At 35.9% G+C, this 22453-nt stretch overlaps 1 protein-coding gene across 25 annotated transcripts in view; it reads right to left on the reverse strand.

Annotated features, from left to right (window-relative positions):
• The window catches only part of NRXN1 (neurexin 1), a 719965-nt gene that overhangs the window by 94514 nt on the left and 602998 nt on the right, over window positions 1–22453 (reverse strand). For 18 of the 25 annotated variants that reach the window (XM_086460700.1, XM_086460699.1, XM_086460690.1 and 15 more), the window contains 2 exons: window positions 2674–2763; window positions 929–1248 (listed from right to left, as the gene is read on the reverse strand). In XM_086460700.1, coding sequence (XP_086316826.1) covers window positions 929–1248; window positions 2674–2763 — 410 coding nt within the window. The remainder of the gene's footprint in view (window positions 1–928; window positions 1249–2673; window positions 2764–22453) is intronic. The other 7 variants (XM_086460706.1, XM_086460705.1, XM_086460703.1 and 4 more) reach the window with 1 other exon arrangement.

Genomic DNA, 22453 nt, shown 5'->3' on the forward strand with positions numbered 1-22453 from the left:
ATAGCTGTCATGGCTTGATGGCACAATGAGCACACAAGCAAGCATGTGAACCAAGTGAACATAGGAAAAGATTTTAGCAGTGTACTTTTTTTTTTTTTTTTTTTTTTTGAGACAGAATAGATATAAAAGAACCTGGTATGTTTTAGGTTTTTAAAGCACAAAGTCAGAATGCTATTACTCAGGGTATCCACAAGATGAAGGTACTTAATTCACTCACCTGCTTTCCCCTCTTCTTTTCCCAATAATTAAATTCCCCCACATATTATACAGAGATCCTGACAAAACCTGAAAGCTACTAAGTATATCACTAAATTCATGAGATGCAAATAACCTCAACAAACAGTAAACAACAGCCTCTGACTTGGAGCCTGAGTCTTCCAGAGTGCTCTTAATTCCTTCTGCTGCCACTGCCTCTTATGAGGAATTCTGCCCGAGATGATTAATCGTGGGACTAGAAAAATTCCCTCTTTTCCAGCCTCTTGCAACTTACTGTCTTCACACCTCCTTCCTGTTCCCTCTTCAAATTGGGTCTCTTTTCTCTGTCTCACAGATAAAGTCACCACTTCATTATCTCTAATTCCAGACAACTTGCATTCCTACACTGAAAACAATCAATATAAGCCCTCAAAGGAAGAAAGAGTTCTTAAAAATATGCACCACTGTGAAGATGTATGACAGGGCAATAAAACTCATCACAAGAAAAATCTGAACTGGTAAGTTTACCTAATTTAGAAGAACAACAAAGTCCTTACTTTCCTTCTAAATGCTGATCAACACTGCATCCACAAGCCACATACGGTACAGAACTTTTATCTGTAATTCATGCATTTCTTCAACAGGAACAATTTAATCTGCAGAGTGAATGTGATATAGGGAGCCACACTCAAAGACAGGAAAATATTTGCAAAAGGTGAGGAAGCCGACTAACCTGACCAATAGGTTCTTTTGTCGGGGCCTTTCCTCTTCTAGCGGTGCTCGTGGCCAAAGTGGTGGTTGTTTCCATGACTGATGTGGACATCTCAGACTGCATTGCTGTGGCTGTGGACTCAGTTGTCATAGAGGAAGGCACTTCACCAACAAGTCTCACATTTCCTTCTATCACGATGTTGGCATCATTTTCTGCTGCCATATTCAGAACTTTCAAGCCATTGTAGTAAAGACCAGAGAGCTGGCCTTGGAAAGGGTGGCCACGTTCTTTGCCTCCAATTTTTATGGTTGCTTGGCTATTGAAGATTGTGAGCTGACGCCCTGTGAAGATAATATTATATACATGCAAAAATGTTGACTGTGAACACTATACTCTACATGAGTGATAACAGATCGTCATGGAGTGAAAAATGAGAGCAATAAACTATAAGAAAAGGATTTGACTCATAATTCATTGCTTTTTAATGAGGTGTCCATGAAATGCATAAATTTTGAGAGCATTTGCATTTTTCTTAATTTATGACGCTTTGGGAATTTTTTTTTTTTTTTTGCTAAAAGGCCAATCAAATTTATCTGCAAATGTGTTTAGTACTCCAAATGATACCCCTCTCCCTTTTACCTGAAAGCAGTGTTAAGCTTTTTGGTGTGTCAAGAATGCCAGGTTTCTAATTGCTTTAGATTACTCTTTCTTCAAGTCTGCCAATATTTCAAAGTTTTTTCCACACAATATAGCATAGGGCCTATAGTTTTAAGTATGTACGTGTGAGTTTTATGTATGTATAGACATATACAAATATGTATATACACACAGAGAGAGTTTATATATGTGCCAATAAGGTCGAGTGAATTTTGAAGAATATGTTCTGCAGTATTCTGTCATATCTCTATATAAGTGAATAAATATTTACATTTTTAATTAAATGTTTCCTTTTTGTATTTAAATGTTTATTTTCCTTCAACATACACACTGAAAAGAAACACATGGTTCACACTGAGTATCTCAGAGGCAGATTCAAAAATAGATGTCTGATTGGCTTTCAGCAAGGCCACTAATTAAAATAAAAGATTTTAGATGCAAAAGCGGCTTCAGAAATGATACACATACCGATGGAGAAATCATGGCACATTTCCATTAAACAGAGAAATCCTCAGCAACAGTACCACTCTTAGTAAATAGTCACTTTAGCAGATTGGTTTCTGCTCACAAAAAGCATGCACACAACTTTAAGTTCTGTTTTAATTAGTGTTTGTTCCAAAATCCCCTTAGAAGGTTGCAAACGTTAAAGGGACTTCATTTTGATTGGCAATTCATATTGCCCACTATTTAAGATACCTACAGTTTAAACAAATTTTTTTTCAGGACCATAATGAAGATATCATAACTACATATATTTTTAGTTAATAATTTAGATGCTGGAACATGTCATATAATCTATGAATAATTTATAATTTTTGGTTAATGTTTGCTGTGAGTACCTTCATAGATTGAGTTAGTGGATTATATTTAACAGTCCCTTTAACCTTAAGTTAACAGGGTAAGATTATTAAACAGCTGGTACTTCTAGAAATGTATAGAAATTATTATACAAGGTATGCAAATATTACTCTATATTTTACTTTTTAAAATTTGTTTTTAATTTAGTTTTACTGAAATTTATTTTTTATGTTTATTAGTGTTACAATGAAGTACTACTTGGTTATGTTCAAATTATTTTTTTATTTGAAGTTTTAATCAATGTTTTTTACCTTTGTCGAGTAGCCATTCATCAACTACTCGACCAAGTCGATATGGAATTCGCTGTCTAGCAATCGCCAGGCGCTCGTTATCATTGTTTCCTTTAAAGTTTAAAGAGACATTTCATTGGTTAAAATCTGTAAGGTCAAAGGTTAAAAGTTAATACTTAAAGCTTGAGCTATACAGTTGCCACATGATGTTTTGAAATTTGGAATTTTAAAAAGTGCTACCTAGAACATTTCATGGTTCAGACTTTTCATTCATTCATTTATTTTATTTTAGCAAACAAAATTATTCCTATGTTAATTGAAAATTAGAAATCTGCATTTGAGCTAGGTTATTAAACTTATGTTATAGACAGACCCAAAAAACAAATTTAAACATCATCGAATGGCTTTACAAAAAATGATCGTTGACCTCAGGGTTTTGTCTTTTTTTGATGTTTCTTATTAACTAGTTAAACATGTTCAGGTGAAACAGGTTTAAGTTTTCAAAAGACATCCAACCTCTCACTCCAGGTTAGTCATTTAAAGAACACAACTCTTAATCACCATCTAAGTCACACTTACTTCTGCTGTCTAGTAACAGACCTGCTATAACTTATTTCCTACTCAGAAAAAAAAACCTTCTTCTTTGCTTCATTTAAATAAATTCCAGAGATTCAAATAGATGGTACAGAACAGACCAGGTATTCACTGTTTGTACATTCTCATAGGACATGTTGACAATGTCTTGAAGGAACACCAAGGCTTTGACAAAAGTGACTTGCTGAAAGGTAGCCTGGTTCTGAAATGTGGAAGCACTTTAAAATTTAGCAAGAGGCCATTTGTAGTGGAGTTTCATAAGTCAAGAACTAACTAGAACTTAGCAATGCAAAAAACAAACTTGTGATATTTGAAAAATGTATCTATTCTCAGTCTGTGCAGAGATCCTTGACTTCTTTAAATAAAACAATGAGAGAAAATAAGGCTAGTACAGTCAGAAAAATATCAGACAATGAGGAATAATTAGCAAATAACTTCAAATATTTGTAATTATAGCTTTTTGTGTTTGAATGATATAGGTGTTATCCCTCAGAAAACCATGTCTTCTACTTAAAACTTTTTTTAGGAGAATGGTAAACCTAAATATTTCCTTCAATGTATAGGTTTTTTGTGGCAGTAGTATTTTAGACCAACAATACCTTTTTCTTCCATTGTATTGGTTCATATTAGTAAAGAACCTGAGAGATGAGAAGAGCCAGATGAGTAAAAAGCAGTCATTCCTAATTCAGGTTTGAACCCAATGTCGATCTTACTAGCTCAGACATGCATACTGTCTTTGACTTCAAAACCCACCTGTATCTGCAGTAGAAACGTAGTACAGGATGCAGTAGCCCACATAGTGCTCAGAAATACATTTTATTGAGCTAGAAAGATCCTACTGCTAATTATCAAACCAAAGTATTACCCAAATCCAGAAAATCAATGTTCTAGTTTGTCAAACAATCATCCCCACTATCAGCATCACAAGATAACAGGCTTGCAAGGAAGAATCAGTACCATACCCCCCCGAAATACCAAAAGCAACAGCTTCTGTGCCAAAACACATTTATTTATGCAGGTACTTATTCTGCAGTGACATTAACTGCTACTTTCCATGTTTCATGTCTCCCTTATTTGGTTTAGCAAGGACATAGTTCACTATGCCAGAAATTGATCTATTTTCTTTTGAAAGGATATCCTTTTCATATTCACTTTCCAATATAGAATCATAGAATGGTTTGGGCTGGAAGGGACATTTGGAAATCATCTAGTTCCAACTCCCCTGCCATGGGCAGGGACACCTTCCACTAGATCAAGTCGCTCAAAGCCCCATCCAACCCAACCTTGAACACTGCCAGGGAGGGGCAGCCACGACTTCGCAGGACAACCACGGAAGTTGGTTCCACAACTTCTCTGGGAAAGTACACAATGTGATCTTCTATATACATATCAATATTTAAAAGTGCATGAGTGTATATATAAAAATATATACTTTTTTTCATATGCACATTCTGCCCTATTCTCAACTTTTAGGAATGTTCCCTGTAAAACAATATTTTCCCAAAACTTTCCCTTTTCAGCCTTTCCAAGAAACTGAAAATTTAGAATAAAAGGCTTCAGAACACAACTCTTGTGATGTTGTGAGAATACGGAATCTCTTAAAAAAAATTTCCTGTTACAATCTTTAAAATTACTTTAAAATCCTGGGCTCCTTCACTTAGAGTAAGCTTCCTGTGACTAAATGAAAATTTGAGAAGTACAGGAAAAATATGAGAAATGTCAAATGATCAACATGGGAACACAGATAAGTAGTGTGATCCTCCATGTTTCTGTTCTGGATTTGTATCTTCAGTTACATATATATACATATATATACCAATGAGTTAATTATTTATGTACCCTGACTGCCAACTACTTTTAACGCTTATATTTAGCTTTTCAGTAAGATGTTTCTAACGTTTTTATTGAGGCATTATCAGTTGATTCACTGAATATGTGAGAAAATGTCTTATTTCTAGAAGGTTTCCTTAAGTTTAAACAAAAGAATCATGATGTTTTGTTGCTGTTGGATTAGTTTTTTAGTTATCTATATTAAAAAAAAAAAGGGGCAAGCGGGCGTGATTCTTCTATGTCATTTATAAGAAAATTCTAAATTGTTCAGTTGAAGTTTGTGGGCATAAGGAATCTATTAATGAAATAGAAATAAGTCTCATGAGTGTAGATCATCATTCACTCATCAGATTCACCCACTGTTACTCACGGGATGCTTTTCAAGAAGGAATGCCCCCTAAACTTCAGAAGAACCATATAGTCATGTCAAAATGAAACAGTGATCACAACTGCATATGTTGGGAAGACATTAAACTCTATACTGTTTATTCAACAAGTGGTTGTAAATCAGGTACATTTGGTAGGAGGACTCTCTGCAGTCATCAGTCTCAATCCCTAATGCTATGGCATTTCTCTACTGTAATGCCATTACTAACACGGGATTTATCCTAGACGAGGTTTATTGCTGCCTCCACTTCTACTTCTTGGCAGCTGCTCCAGGACATCTCTACAGTGCTCATGGAAACTCCTCTGTGAATTAACAGCATAAATTTAATCTTGGGCAGTTTATAAATTTCTTTGAATTATTTCATTAAAAGGTCCATGCATTATGTACATTTTTTGAGACTATTGCACTGTATTATAATGTGATTCTGTCTATAAATTATGTTTTATACTAACTGCAGCAGTCTTGCACCACTGGGAGCAAAATACAAATGAAAGGCAAGGAAATAACCATTTGATTTGTAAAGGTCACAGAAAAAAAATAATTGCTGATTACGTTAGCCTATCCCTCATCAGAGAAAAAAGTGCATTGTCAAATGCACCTCAATTTGACACTATTACATTAGCTCAAATTCTTCTAGTATATAATATAAATGGAAGGGCTAGGGGGAAATGGTGTGGAAATTATCCAGATTTAGTTTCAAGGAGAACACATAGGTTTAGTAACGAAACTAGTAGACACATAGGTAACTTAACAACTACATTAAATAACAATTAAAAAAACCCAACAACGTAGCATTGAAAATAATGGAAATTACTTTAAAAGCAACAAACACCCTATTATTACATCATGAAAAACATACATCTTTTCAATAACTGCTTCTTCCCAAACAGATCATTTGGGTCATACACTCAGCTACAACGAATCCAGATAGCCCCACTGAATTCAGTAAAACTCTGTGCATTTACTTCATCTGGTAATCTCATCGCCAGTAGGGAAAACATAAATACCACATACTGTTTTTCTCAGGAGTATTCAGTGTACATTTTTTATGTTTCCTTTATTTATGATTGTTTTTAACAATATGGTAAAACACAAGGAAATTCTTCAGTAAAAACACTTCCAAGAAGTTTAATAAATATTTTCATTCTCTAAATAAACCTGTGGCTTCGGGATTTTATTTCTGTTACCCATCTGAAAGATTAAGTGCGCTGGCAGGCGTGCTTTTCAACTGTAATTCATAAAAAACAACTGATATGCCTAAACTTTAATTATAGACAGCTATGTGACTATCCAGCATGACTCTTTCTGGTTATGTGGCCAAGATTTCTTTGATTAAAAAAGCAAAGCAGAAATGATTCACTCAGGATGTGCACCATGTCATTGTCTAACTTGATTGAATTCTAGATGGCTTCATTCTTCTGACAAATAGATAATATTTTGTCACAACGCAGTGTTAATTCTCTGCAGGCAGTAAGATTTCAAGGGAATAACAATAATTCCAAAGAATCAAGGTAAGCAGAGAGGAGTAGCAAAGGTCAAATCTTTGAGTCAGAGCTAAATCTTGTCGCAAGATTGAGAAGAAGCAGTCCAAAAAAACTTTAATCATACCTTTATATCTATAGGTCAGCTGGGACAAACCAACTATGTGAACTTCACTAATATGTATTTTATCCCCCCTGATTTATTGTATTGTCAGTGCTGGAGTGTAATTCTATTTTGTTCTCTGAAATAAAGGTGTCAGTTATTGATGTGAAATAGCAGCATCCTTGAAAGAGAATAAGTAAGAAGGCTGAAAATCGAGAGTCTGTGAAGAACAACCTAGAGTAGAGAATATTTTCTTTGAAACAAACCCTTTAACAGAATACAAATTCACCTTGGTAGTCTCAGTGATCTGCTAGGGAAATAAATAACAAAATGATTAAACCAAGGTCTATCTCCATTTATAAACAATCCCTCTCTTCCTAGTTTTACTCATCATGACCTTGACATTGCTATTTCTGAATCATGACTCCCCTGACATCTGCAAAAGGAAGACAGAGGCCCATATCATTCATCCACATGCAGTTAGGGATGAAAGCTGACTGGAGCATCAACTGCACGGCATGAGAGGAAGCCACAGCTGCTCTGTGGTACCGGGGCAAACAGTTCACCTAGTGTCTCACGTGGACAGGCTAGTAAACGAAAGCACAATCTCAGTACCCATACTAAAGTTCTTTCAAATCATCTATTACTATTACTGTGCACATACACTTGTGTATAAAAATATATATGAATGTTGGAATAAACTGGAGATACAAAGACTGTGGTCTAAAATTTATACCATAGATGATTTTGCACATGCAGATTGCCCCATTCCATCAAAAGAGGGAGTGATATTTTAAGAGCTGTCAGTTGCAAGCACAAACTTCTACATGACTTGCATGTAATTTTGTCATGCTTGTGTTCACACTGGCTCCATATCTTGGCCATAAGTGGATGCTTTCAGTGTCATTACAGTCGTAACGTAAACTGACATTAACAATACAAGAGATTCAGATCTGTGTTTCAAATAGCCAATATACAGACATTCTCTAAAGCTATATTTACATATATGTATGCTGCAGACTCCATGCATGATGAGCAGGGTGTGCTAGGGCATAACCTTACTTCACCTGCCACTGTAGACCTCTAGCGTGTCTTACTCCTAAGAAACTTAGCTCCTAAATACTCTGCAGCACATCTCATCATCTGATCCTGCCTGCTGCCTTCATTAATAGCCCTACCAGTCACCCACAAACATCTCGCCCTCAGTAGCCATCAGTAAGCTTGCCTTTATGCCTGCAAACACAAGATCACCCCTCCATCACAACACGCTGGGGCCAGGATACACTGGCATGAGACTGGGTTGCATGGGGCAGAGAACAAGAGGCCCAGGTCCACCTCAAGAAATCATTGTGTTTGTGGGGACGCTGACACTGCTCTGGCCTAATTTTTTGCTGAAAGCTCACAGACTTGGCTGTCCAGTGTTTAATTTAGGAATGAGTTCTGGGTGCATCAGGTGAAGATATGTGTCTTTTTCTGTTGCTAAAATCTGTCAGCTCTACTGGTTACAGTGTGTAGGATGACGAGTTGGGAGAGATGGAGGAGGATACAGTGGTCAGCCTCGAAGATGATTTTACAAGGAATTACACATCCAGAAGGCTGACTTGGATCTCCTCCAGTGTTCAAATGGAAGGTAGATACACAATTCTAGGATGTATATTTTTTCCCATTGGACAACTTGAACAAACCTTACCATCAGCTTGGCGAGAAGATAAAAAAGCAAAGAAACTCTAAAGTTAGAGAAAGAACCTGTAGCATATAAGTTAGAGTGCAACTCTGCAATGCCTTGCCTTATTCCAGAAGAGCTAACCTATAAAAAAAGAAACCACCCTGAGGTATGACTTCTCCAAAACTTTGAAGTGTCAAACCTGGCAAGTTTGTATTAAATGACCATAATATAATATGGCCCTTTTCACCCTTCAGGGATTCCCAAGTTCCTTATAATGAATATTAAACATCCCAAGAGAATATTCTGCTCACAGAATGACTGACAGCAGTCTTCATAGTAGAGTGAAATCTCTCATCAGTGGCTTATAACACTACTAAACACAAAGCAAAACTTATATTGCCTTAAAGAAGAATCCGATTACCAGATTTATTGAAAGATGTATGTATAAGTTGATTCCCATTCCACTGATACTACAGACTGTACCAAAATGCCTTATGCTGACCTGTAAACTCCTTGTTTCATGCTTGCATATTAAAGAAACTAAATCTCATTTTTAAAACTTTCTACAGGATAGAACTGAGAACTCTCATTAACCTCTCAGGGAGATCTGAACCTTCACTTCAAATCAACTACCTTCCGCCCTGTTTTGGTTTTGATTATTTTTCACTGGATTAATTAGTAATTAAACGAAGAGTGTGCTCTTCCTGACTCTCACTTCCTCACTATAATGCAGTAACTGTCTCAGTTTATGTAGTGTTGGATTGCTTACTTTGAGAGATTGGTGTATTATATCAAAAGCAAGCAAGAGAAGATGAAAAGCAACAAGAGGGAGATAAGAAAACATAGGACTTGTCTGATAAATTAAAGGTCGTATTTTGTTATCAGGAGTTTTAAAAAGATCCTTTGTACTGCCTGTGCAGCATTTAAGGAGCTAATATTGTATGGCTGCTGCTAAAATAGGCAGGGAAATTGATAGAAATCATTAAAGAGGAAGATTAAAGTATAAAAAATGAATTGTTATAAGTACAGTACCATGCCCCACATCACTCCAACAGTGACATTTTGCAGTTCTCCAAGGTAAAAGGACTCTGAACTGTTTCTAAATCATAATGTCACAGCATTTAAGGTTACTTTTCCTATAGAAATTTAACCAGAAGTTGACTGTAAGCAGTTTCTTATTCAATAGGTTTTCAACAGCTGGAAAATGGAGAACATTTCAACTCTGCTGTATCTAAAATTACTTAGGTCTGCGATAGCAACTACTGAATGTGTTCTGACTTTTGCCCAGGTAGCAATCTGGATGATCTTCATTTCATGTTAGCAAAGAGCTGCTATATAGAATGTCTCTTGACAGAAATAATACTCACATTATATAAATGAACAATGGCAAATGGAAAACACTGTACTCAGCTCTTATTTTAAATTTCTGTTGGTCTGTAACCCCATGAGTACCCAGTATTCAGGCAGAAGCCATTAATAAGAAAGGTCTTACTAACTATGTGTGAGCCTCCTAATTAAGTTTAACTACACTGCAAGTTCCAAGGATGAAATAGGACAAACGGTTGAAAGGTCACTGTTCATATCATTGCATTTTATTGTAGTCAGTGAAAGGCTTTGAAAAATTCTAAATATTTTTTCCATATATTATTGCTGTACCATTTGCAATATGAAAAGTTATCTGAAACAATTTAAAAAAAAAATCTTCTGAGGTTAAACTCTGCTCTTGAATATGTGATTTATAAGAGAAAATAGAGTTTGGCCTTCAGTTGTGATCACCAAAGCTACTGCATTCGAGCTGCTCTAGCAGACTCTTTGGAGGCAACACAGGGTGCAGGGAGGATAATTTCATGCTCATTACATGACAAGAGACATAAAAAGAATAAGAAATCCAAGGCAATAAGCATCACCCCTCACCAACAGCACGCAAGCTAACTAGACTGCAACGGAAAATATTAAAAACGTTGATTTCGCGTTCTTTCACAAGCACAAAAATGCTAGACTTCAGCCACCACTATGCCCCAAAGTCCTGGACCATACAGGTGCTTTGTTACACTCACTACATCTGTCGAGACTGCATCAGCTCATACTCCTAGGGATATGCGTGATTATACAGAAGCCAGTGGAAACAACAAAAGTGAGGTCATTATTTGGACAAGCCTTTCCCAAGCAGGAGAAACCAAATGCACCCGTACAGATAGAAAATGGCATTTAAGAGATAAAAATCTGTTCCGTGTCAGCAGCACAGCAAAAAAAGTAGCCCTTGGCCAAAGCAAGCTCCAGACTTTCAGTTCTGTCTAAAAGTGACATTTCAATTTGTGTATTTATGCCTTGCAGACATTTTACTATAAAAGAATAATCTATTTCAAATGGAAAGGTTTAAACTTGTACATATAGGATTTTTTTAACGCTTTTGGCAAGACATAGAAACAGAAACTGTAAATAATAGAAACAGATGCTCACTGAGATAAAAGCAGAGGAGTGCTTTAAGACTGCAGAACTATAATAAGTAGTCCACTACACAATAGCTTGATGGCTGTGGGTAGACTTGCAGCAGTGATTTAGTTTTATCTCTTAAAAGGTGAAATAATCTGATTCTCTAATTATATATTAAAAAAACGCTTCATTAATATTTTCCATTTAATCTGTGATATGCAGCACATCACTATAACATTTTATGAAATACAACTCAATTTTTTAAAGTCTGCAGAGTGTTTCCATTTAGCTAAGTATTTTCCCCATGTGATTATGTTTCACCTCATTTTTTTGTGCAGTCTAACTTAGCAGAACAAGAATTATTGTGAAACATTTTATTTTGCTTTGAGATTCTGATTTTGAAGAAAATTGAAAACTACATTGCTCAAATGCTCTGGATTTCTATGTCCAAAATTCTTCTATAATTTCCTTCTTCTGTGATTTAGGAAGTTCTCAAGGGAGGGAAAAGATGGTTACCATAGCACATTTACCACTTTCCTGAAATCTGTGCATAATGACTTCTTACATGCTCTGTGTAAAAATGGGGGAAAGATCCACTGCTGAATAAAGTTCCTGTTAGGGAGCATAGGTGTGAGAAAGGCTGTCAGTGTTGTCACCAACCAATCCTATGGAAAGTCCATTTCGATACACAGTATTCTGCAAAAGCCCTTAAAGACACACTGAACATCAATCACAGAAGCAATTCTTGAGCACCTTGCTAAATCATGGTCTGAAAAGGCCTTTCAAGCTACACATCTCTCCTTGGATGTTTCCATGACAGCTGGTGTCAAGGTAGCCTTGGGCAACTAGAAGAGAAAGCCACCAACTCCAATGACCGATCTAACATGTATGAATCTGATCTGCACCAGCTAAATCAAGTTATCCCAATTCTTTAAGCTGTTGCCCAGAATGCACTTTCATATGACAAGCTACTCTGCTTTAAAGTTAGCAAGTCTACATTTTAGGTGGACAATGCAAAGCTGGCAGCTAACTTCTGTGTAGGTCTACATTTATTGACATGATTTTCAGAGTTAATCTGAATTGAAACACCAGAAGGAAAAAAAACAATCAATATTGAACTATTTAAGTGTATATGAATTTGCAAGGAAATATGTAATTGCTAGCCAACTGTCAGTATGTTTAATTTTTCATTTTCTTATACAAAAATCCATTTTCTGATGCAATATCAAAAAGTAGACTCGATTTCTACTTTGAAACACTTATGAAATGTTAAATGGGGAAAAGAACAACTTTTGAATGAAAATAGCTCCTCTAGCACAATTTACAGATCCACTTTTTCTCAGAAAACCACTTGACCTTTTAAAAACATACTGAAACCCACTATGTTGAAGAAATTAGATAAGGATATTATCATTTTTCCAGCTTTATGAATTCTAGGATCTTCTCTAACATTAAGCACTAATGCATTATTAAAATATAATGAAATATGCTATTTAAATTATTTTTATTTTTAAATGATAGTATGGAGAATGAAGAAGTATTATACAAACATCTAATTCTAAGCAGATAATACACTAACAGCTAAAACATGCAGATGGCTTACTAATAAAATATTAATGCATGCCAGTTCAATAAGCATATTTTCAAGACAAAATTCAGGAGTCTAAGAAGGAAGGACTACATCATTCCATCAATCCACCGTCCACCATCATGCATGAAACTACTGCCATGGAATAAATAGATTAGATGGGAAAAGGAAACTGGGAAACTGCCTACCATCATTGCTTTTATTAATATGTGCATGGATTTGCACTGCTTCTGAAGTAGAACACCAGAACTTACAAACAAACTTTCATGGCTAATGCTGAAATAAATCCAATTAAGATTAAAATATGTCTAACTGCAAGGATGGATTATTACCATCGATAAAGCACAAGGCTAAAAAACATTTCCGACAAAGATTGTAGTAACATCCCCTTTTGTCTTCTGCACAGAACACCTATGGTGCTCACATACACAGAGCAGTGGCAGATACCGAAAGCGTACAGACAGCAGATTATTCTTGACAAACTCTTGCAACATGGCTCATCTCTCCAGCTCAGCTGGAAAAGCTGTATAAAGGCTTACTCCATAGAATGCTCTTTAACTAAAGTCAGCTACTGGAAAAAATACATGTAACACACTGTGAGATATCAAATAGAATGGCTAAGCAAGTGGCTAACTAATAATCATTTTCCTACCTACCAGGATTTATGGTTGTTTAAATATACAAAGCTGAGAAAGAGAAAGATAAATGCTATGTTAGGATTGGGGTAATATTTTCAGTATTCTCTTTCTACTCTTTTGTAAGCACATTCTCAGTTTAATACAATAGGACTGATGTGTTCAGGGTGTTGTATAGCTACTGTTTAGCACAGTAGTGTTTCCGGATATAGAAATGGTACCTGGAAATGTTCTTTTTTTCTGGTCCGACTTTGTTAATTCCTGGGAAGGTATAGTTATATCTGCATTATAAACACAATGCTACCATAACATTATTCTTACCTTGATAATACACTCCTAATAGAGACTTTGGCATAATCTGATCTGCATATCACAGGATATGACTGTTGACCCACTTGATCCTGTATTCAACCATAAAACTATTCTTTGGTTAATTCATAACCTGTAATGGGCTCAAACAGGTCTTCCAGGAAAAGATCTTCTCCTAACGTGATGACACACAGTAGAGGAAAATCTCTCAGTACTGAATTCCAAGGCTCACTGTTGAAATCATGTGCTCTATTTCTTGCAAGAATTTCTTAGTTCTGGTTATGGCTTTCTAGGAACAGCTAAAGAGCACTGTAAGCATCTACTGTTTTCCTTTCCTGAAAGCACTTATACTGTAATCAAGACACTGCATAGTTTTCTGTTCGAAACCATAAATCAGTTGAGATAGCACCTCTTTTGGGCTCTTGTTACATATGCACCAATATTTTTTCCACAGAACCACAGACCCCAGGCATAGACTTTGATACCTGTTCCAGAGCTGGTTTCAAAGTGCTGTAAAGGGTGGTAAAATCCTGCCCAATTCTTACATTTTAGCCTTTTATGCCCACAGAGCCATTTCCATAAACTCCTTTATCAGAGCATTGCATGGTGTTTCATACAGAGCAACCTGGAAGATGAGACCCCCACAAGTGACTTCGCAGAATTACACATTTCAGCACATTGTCTACATTGCCATAACCTTCACTCCTTCCTTTTAAACCCATACTTTGGCATTTAGCACTGCTGCAGTGCTTTCTGCAACTGTCTTTAAATCCTCCTGGCTTCCTAAGTGATCATGTTCACACTTCCCATTTGCCCCACCCTCGCTACTGTTTACCACTTTTTTGTTGTCTTTGTAACAGTCACACATCATTAGCAATGACTTTATGCAGACTTCCAGGCCACTTATAAAAGTGTTAGATATTTTCAAGCTCTGTACAAAACCCCACTGGACATGTTTCCATTCAATGAATGCTGCTCACTGATAACCATTTGTTGTATGCAATATTGAGTTTATTAGATCAAGCTGACTAACGAAAAATGTAAATATATTCACTGCTCATCACTGTTATGAAGAGCCTTCATCAGCTTTGGGACTGGCAATTAGATGTGTGGCTGTGATATACAGGCTCCCCCAAGTCACTGCAACACTGAACACTGAAGTGCTGCACCTCTGTGGATGGTAATTTGGCTCATAAATAATGATTTATACACACAGGATACCTGTGAGCACCAGAGAAGTTAAAAACAGGAGGAGGAAGACTGAAACTGAGCCTGAAGCTTCTCTGGCCAAACCCTTCACATGTACCTTATCCTACCACAGCTTTTGGGAATTGTTGGTGCAATAGCACTGTCTTCAGTCTGAGTTTGTATTCTAGTTCAGACAAAAATGTGAAGCAACTGCTGTGCTCTGAAAATGAGAGCATATTTTCCAGATATTAGCCCTCTACCCAGCTATAGTTAAACTTTTAGTACCGTTTGTTCTTTTGAAAAGGGCGTATTTATTCTTCTCTCCCTATTTCACAATTGTAACTTTAACATTTTAAACCAGTACTCTTTCCTATTTTACACAACTGACATGCATTAATAATAAAGAGTGTCTTTATATATACTTAACCCTGACAAAACTGGTGTTCATTGTTTTTTAATGCCCACTAAACTCAATGCTGCACCAGAAAGGACATTTAACTCCTTAACTCCTAACTTAGTAATAGTCCACTGAGAAAATTAAACCATTTGCATCTGAATTAAACCAATTTGTAAGAGCCTAATTTCACTGCCTTCAATTCAGTTCACTTCTGCTTATAAGGGGTTGAAATCACAATGTCATTCACATTGATTTGTGCTTCTGATACAGCAATGGATGTTCAGTTTCTGCTTCAAATTTATTTGAAATGGTATGTACTATAGAATCTGTCTCTGTGAAGCTCATAAGGGTTCTAGGTTATATAAATCATCCAAGCTTTTCAGTCTTTTTCTGACAGGTAGGCCAGACTGCAAAAATGACCCTGGGGTTTAGCTACACCTTGCTAGAGTCAAGGTAGCTCTTTGAACACTCCTGGAACACTCTGAATTTACTTTTACATGTATGATATAATACAACAGTCCTGTGGAACTGGTTATAATCAAGTTGCCATTAATCTCAAATCCACAGCATTAAAGAAAAAGTTATTTTGAAAGTGTAGACACTGCAGTTTCAAGATGTTTTATTTTTTTAACAAACAGGGCTTAAGACTGCAGAAAGCTAACCACACAGCAGGATGAAGAGATGGGTGTAGAGCTTCTCTCCCATGTTCACATGGTATAAAGGGGTGAAAGAGAGTCTAAAGCATATTCATACTCATATATTCAAGACTGCAATGATTTGTGTGCTCCTGGATACCTGTTTAATGCGGTTCAGTCTCTTGAAAAATATATCTAGGACAGAGCAGGTTGCTGTTTTCCCTGCTGCAGTATGAATTATAGTGACTGTTTCTGAATGAGTTAGTTTAATGGAAGTTCTTATCCTGAAGACATAAAGTACTATTCTGCTGTCACATCTCACACCACCAGTAAAATGTATCTGGGGACACATGCACGATGTGCCCCAAATAAAAAAATACCTCATCTTCTGAGAGCACCTAAAACACAATAGCACTGCAGAGAAATGAATTTTGTTTTCCATATGATAGATTGTCTGTTTGGAAGGATCAACACCACATTGATTTGTTCTGTCCTGAGAAAGGCTCCCATTTCAGACTCACTTCAGGGTTGCCCCAGAAGCTAATGGAAACAAACTACATCGTAGAAGGAACACATAGCAAAAGTACACTGTTGTACCCTTCTCCTGCGTGCTCTATTGGCCACCAGGAGCATTAAGACCAGTCTGAAAGGAAGCGTATAGGTATGCCCATATAGGTCAGACATCTAAAGTGAGAGGCACAGTCAGAGTCATACTTACTTAAGTGTTACACAAAAGTAATTTTACTAAGTCAGTGGATATTGGTTTGGCTTAGTGAGTTACATATTACATAAAGTCCTGTCTAATCTTGAGTGGGACAGCTATGAACCTACTAGAGGGCAGGCTGAAAGGAAAGAGAAATAAAGGAATCTGGTGTTTAAAACTTTGCATTGACAACATGGTCCTGCCACTGGGAAAGAAAAGAAAAATGCAAATATCTTTAAAGACATTAATTCTTTTTATCACAGATATCAGCATTGCGTTGTTAAGGAAGCTACTGAGTAGCTAAGATTCCTTGATAAAGAACGTGATTGAATCATTTTCTTTTTAACCAGCAACAAATTAATCCTCCATTTTGAACTGAGCCCACTACATTGGATAAGTTGTGATACTGCAAGTTACACTGAAAACATGTCAAACCAAACAGAAGTGTGCAAAAGAATCGCTACATATTGGAAATATTCCATCTTTCGTGATCTGACTTTTACTGGAGTTGTTAAGAGATAATGGCCTTCCTGAAAAGGTGAATGGGACCAGCTGTGACAGATTTGCCATGTATCATTCTGAGATCTGTTTTCACTCCCACTTTCCTTTTCTAACTTGAATCCCCACAGCTTGTGGTCTTCTTCAGAAATACATTTTCATATCACCCTCTGACTAATTATGGTAAACAGGTATAGGCACCATCCTTTGCCACAAGACACAGAAAGAGCAGATATCTGTTTCTTCCAGTATTTTAGAACACCTTTTTCTGAGTCACTGCTCATTTGCCATATTCTTTCTCCTTCTAAACTAGATGCATTGTGCCACCTTGCCGTATTTAACTGAAAGGTGTTATACCTTCTGTGATCAAGTAATGACAACTGTGCCTCACTTTCTATCAAGATCTGAATTTAATTACAGGATCTATCAAGTCTAAGAAGGGATGAGCCTTTGTATTTCACCAGGATATCCAAGATGAAAAATAAAGGAAAAAAGAAAATCTGTCTGCAGAGTTAGAGAAGCATTATTATATAGCAGTAACTGACAGAAAAACCTGATAAGCTGTCAAATTAAAAAGCTGATTTGGAAAACTTTACTGAAACCACTATTGAAGAGAGACTTACTGTAGTGTTTTGGTTGGGTATCACCTGGGCTCTTTATTTAAAGATGAAAGCAGGATAGAAAAATTTCTTAATCTCTCAAAGGGCAGAAGTGCTTTTTAAAAAAAAATATTTCATTGACTTTGGGTAAGCTGTAACAGAGGTTCACCCAAAGAGAATGCGAAAATAAATCACCATTTTTGTTAACATGAATCTGTCACATGAACAATAAAATTATAATGAAAGTAAGACCTAGATACATGCTGAAAAATACATTTAATCATAACCAGAGAATAGTCAGAGCTGCATGAATCAGAAATACATGCAAGAAATCAGTTGTGCAGCTACACGTTGGCAAAGGTAAGGTAGCATGCTGGCCTAGTTACGTCCATCACTTAACTGCTGGTTTGTGGCTCAGTAACTAAGATTAATTTTTAATCTTTTTGATTCCTGTTAAATTTTAATCTTTTTGATTCCTGTTAAATTCCTCTTGCATCTTACTATACTCTAGAGAACTTACTGAAGTGAGTTTCACAGATTTCCTTGTCTTATTTTTAATTCTCTATGCCATTACTTTACACACTGCTATAATGCCTTCTTTTATTCATATTATAACTGAACATAATTGTATGAATACAGGTAGATATGAGCTTCTTATAATACTCATTGAGGATTTTTTCCAGTTGAAACAAATAAAAAAACAATGCTATTTTAGCTTTGCTTTGGATAAATACTGAAAACAGCATAGAAAAGTTAATTGTTGGAAACATTTTTTGATTGAGTGATCATTAGTTGACTCAAGGACAACTAAAAATAAGTCTGTAAATCAGATTCTTGATTTAAAAAGAACAAAATTTGATAAAGTGAAGGAAACAAGATTGTGCAATCAGTCTAAGGAGCTGGACTCAGCCAGGAAGGACACGTGGAAATTCTTTAAGGTAGTATTAAAAATAAATAATTATAGATGTAGATATAGATATTTGGACTTGCACCTGCAAGGTTACAAACATACAAGGGCAGACCTACTAGGCTGAATAACTATACTATCATGACTATATTATAGAAGGTTAAAAACCCAGACTTGCTCAGCAAAGAAAGCAGTGACTTTCAGAATTAGAAGCAGAAATAAACACATAAGTTGCCAAAACTCAAGCTCAAAGGGCCTTTCAAAGAAAGTAAAATAAATTTAAAAGCCAGAGGTTCTTAAGCACTATAAACACAAAGGGATCATGGAAAGATCACTTTATACTAAGGCTGATGATAATCCAAGTGAGCCAACTGGATTGACTAACAGGAATATGTCTGTGAAAATGTAGAACTCCACAGCTCAGAAGAAAGCAACATATATATGCTTAATGAACTTGTGGGGTCAGAAGGCAAGGAAGATGATCTTTATCACAGAACTTAAAAATAACAAGCCAGGTTTTTTTTCAATACAGCTATCCAACAGGGCATGCTACTTCTTGTATTAAAGAACAGAAAAAGTAATAGCTTTACGTGAGAAGGGGAAAAAAGCCAATTTTTAGTCAATACTGACTTTAACCATACATGATGCTTTAGAACAAACTCGAAAGAATTAAAGTCATGGAAGTGATTGGAAAATAAGATAAAATGCAAAACTTTGCCAAATCATGTTAGACTAATCTAATAGCTGTATTTGATAAGTTAACTGATTTTCTAGATGAAGGAAATTAAGTATATCTAATTTATCTGGATTTCAGTAAAGCATTTGATATGATACCATGTAGCAAATCATCGATTAACTATGGAAAATATAGAGTACAAAAATTCTATAGTAAAGAGCTGAATAAAAAAAGACAAGGAATAGCATTAAACAAGGAATTTTTCCTCTTCTGCTTCCTCTCTCCTCTCTCTCATGTAGAGACCACAGCCTGATATCCTGCTTCTGTATCTGTTGACAGGCTTCTGAATACAAGGGCTGCTTCTTTTAGGTCACACTCAAGGTACCCATCTTCCCAGGATGCAAGCTCCTTCCAGGAATCAGCTAGTCCATTGGGGTTTTCTCCCTAATGCTTCCACTTCATTAAAATGTCTTCTTCAATTTCGTGGTGAATCATTCACACAGATGATAAACAGTCATTACTTCATGCATTCAGACCTGCCAGTGTGTCAACTATACCATATTCTGGCCCTCATTGTTCCCCACTATATTACCTATATTTGAAAAATAAAAATCCTCAAGAGATAGTAGGTCATTTAGACCTATAAAAGCTCTCCAAGTACTTTGGAGAGCTGACAGCATAAAGTTGAATGGCTAGAAGATCTACATGTGCTTAAGTCAAGTATAATAAACTAAATGCTTAGTTCTGTGTTAACAAGATGAGTACCACAGTGAATTCTGAAACTGCGTTGAACTATGCTATAGGAGCTACCACTGAGACCACTGCAGGTATGTAAGGAAAATCAGTGGTTTTCCCACAGGAAATTTATCAGGGTGGAACTCCTAAGAAAGTACCCGAGATGAGTTCCAGGACCAATCATCTTTGGTATTTTCTTGACTGATCTCAGTACAAAATGTCAACTACACAATGCAATTTGCAGATGACATAAACTAGATATATTGGTAACTCTGAAGAGGCTGCAGATATCAGTCAAGAGAAACTGAGCCATTCTCAATTAATAGAAGTGACACCAAAGCTTATACTACAAAGTGCAGGTCATAGACTTAAGACATAGGACCAGTCACACAGTTTTTTTTGATGAACTGGGATATTATGAGAGAGAATTCATGAGGACAGATGTTCTATGGATATAATAGAGAGCTGCAGAATGATACTGAGCCATCCAGTTTTGAGGTATGAAAAGGAAAAATAAGATCTTAGAATGCATCATGGAGATGACTTTCAGCATTAAGTTTGTATGTGTCTTTACATGAGGTCCCAGTGTTTCACTATTGTCCATTTCCAACAACACGTTCTTTTGAAAAATGGATTAAAAATGAAAAAGCATCAAAGGAAAGGCTATTACAATAAGCAGAGAAATGAGAAAACTATTTTGTGAAAAGACATACAAGAACAAAGTAGGATAAGCTGGAAAGTGATTGGACTGGAAACTGAAAGAAAATTTCTAAGCGCAAGAGTTTTCTCCTAAGTTACCCTCTAAAAGAAGCAATTTATGTGAAGAAGCGGACTTGACTCAGGACATTTTTCTTTCTCATTTCTTAAGCTCTTATATCAGTAACAACTTCTAAACACTCATAGGGAAAAAAAGAAATGGGAATGGGAAAAAAAACAAGCAAACTACTAATCCTTTAGAGAGGAAGGTGGCCATTGATTTAAATACAGCTCCATTAATATTTTCTTTAGCATTCTAACCATTCACAGAACTTACTTCTTTTTTAACTGCTAATGAAAATAATCCATGTGTTTTCTACAGCATTAAACTTTTGTCTTGTGCCAGTGTAATTAATTTAAAAAATTTTCTTTACAAATTCAAGTTATGTCAGCTGTGCACATTATTTTTCATGTATCAACTTTTCTTTTATTGTTATGATGCCTACCCAACAGATCAAGTTGATTTTTAAACTTTGGGACAAGAATGAAAAATGCTTTGATTGATTAAAATGTTGTTTAACCTAAGGAATATTTTACAAAAATCTCTTACTCTAGAAAAAAGGCAAATAAATTGCATAAACCACTAAATTTTACATTTTTAAATTGCAAAAATGTAAAAATTCGGGGGTTTTAAATGCTTGTGGCTTAAAATATCTTTTCTTTGTTTTTAATACCTTTATTTTTCATTTTTCATTTTGTTTATTTCATTTCCTTTTTTTCAAAGTCAGCTTTTTTTTTAATTCTTCGTTCACTAGTCTTTGTCTTCTCTGGTAATCTTGAAATATGCAATAGTACAGCCTGTATGTATGGTTTCTAACTTTTTTTTAAAATCAATGTTAATGAATGTATAACTTACAGTTTAAATGAAAACCAATTCATTTACTCTGTTGATTTTCATTAGGTTAGAATCTGTGCCTCTGTTTTCCCTAAGCCAGAGTCTGATCCATGAAAGAATTCTGCTTTTTCCACCAGGGTTGTGTAATTCTTCCTGAGTATTTTCACATATGGAACTTTGTCAAAGACTGTGCAAATCAAAAAAAGAAGTGTGTTGACTCATTCATATTTATGCCCCAGTATCTCCTATCAAACCAGAGTAGGTTTAACTATAATAGTTACCAGCAGACATTCCCAGGCGGAGACCTCAGCATAAACAGAACCCCAGGGAGACGTGACTCCATGGACACATGAAATACCACAAAGAACATCGATGACTTTTGCTTTCCAAATCTGGGAGGATGAGACATTACTTGGTAACCAAGGAACTACTAACTCAGCTGGTATTTTTCCCTTTCTCCTCATACTAATTCCATGGACTAAATATTTTAGACCCACATCTATAGCCTGATTTTATATATGGCATAAATTTAACTTGCACTGTATAATACATCGCCTACATATTCCCAGACGGAGAGTTCCTGAGAAGTCCTCCTGTTCTTTCCAAACACTGTTATCTCCAAGGGAAGTAAAGTATTATGAGATAGCCTTGTTTCATTGGCACTGCTAGTTTCTTACAACAGGAAAATGACATACAAAACAGGAGACATTGGGCAGCGTCTGTTTCACAGAAGCTTAATTGCTGTGAAGAAAAACTTAACTCTTTTCCATTGCATTTCTGTCCTGGGGAGAAAGGTAGTTTTTATTTTGTCTTTGGGAGCGTTGCCCTCACTCAATAATGAGAGA

Source organism: Leptosomus discolor, chromosome 2 (assembly GCF_034619465.1).
Source record: "Leptosomus discolor isolate bLepDis1 chromosome 2, bLepDis1.hap2, whole genome shotgun sequence".
Taxonomy (NCBI): Eukaryota; Metazoa; Chordata; class Aves; order Leptosomiformes; family Leptosomidae; genus Leptosomus; species Leptosomus discolor.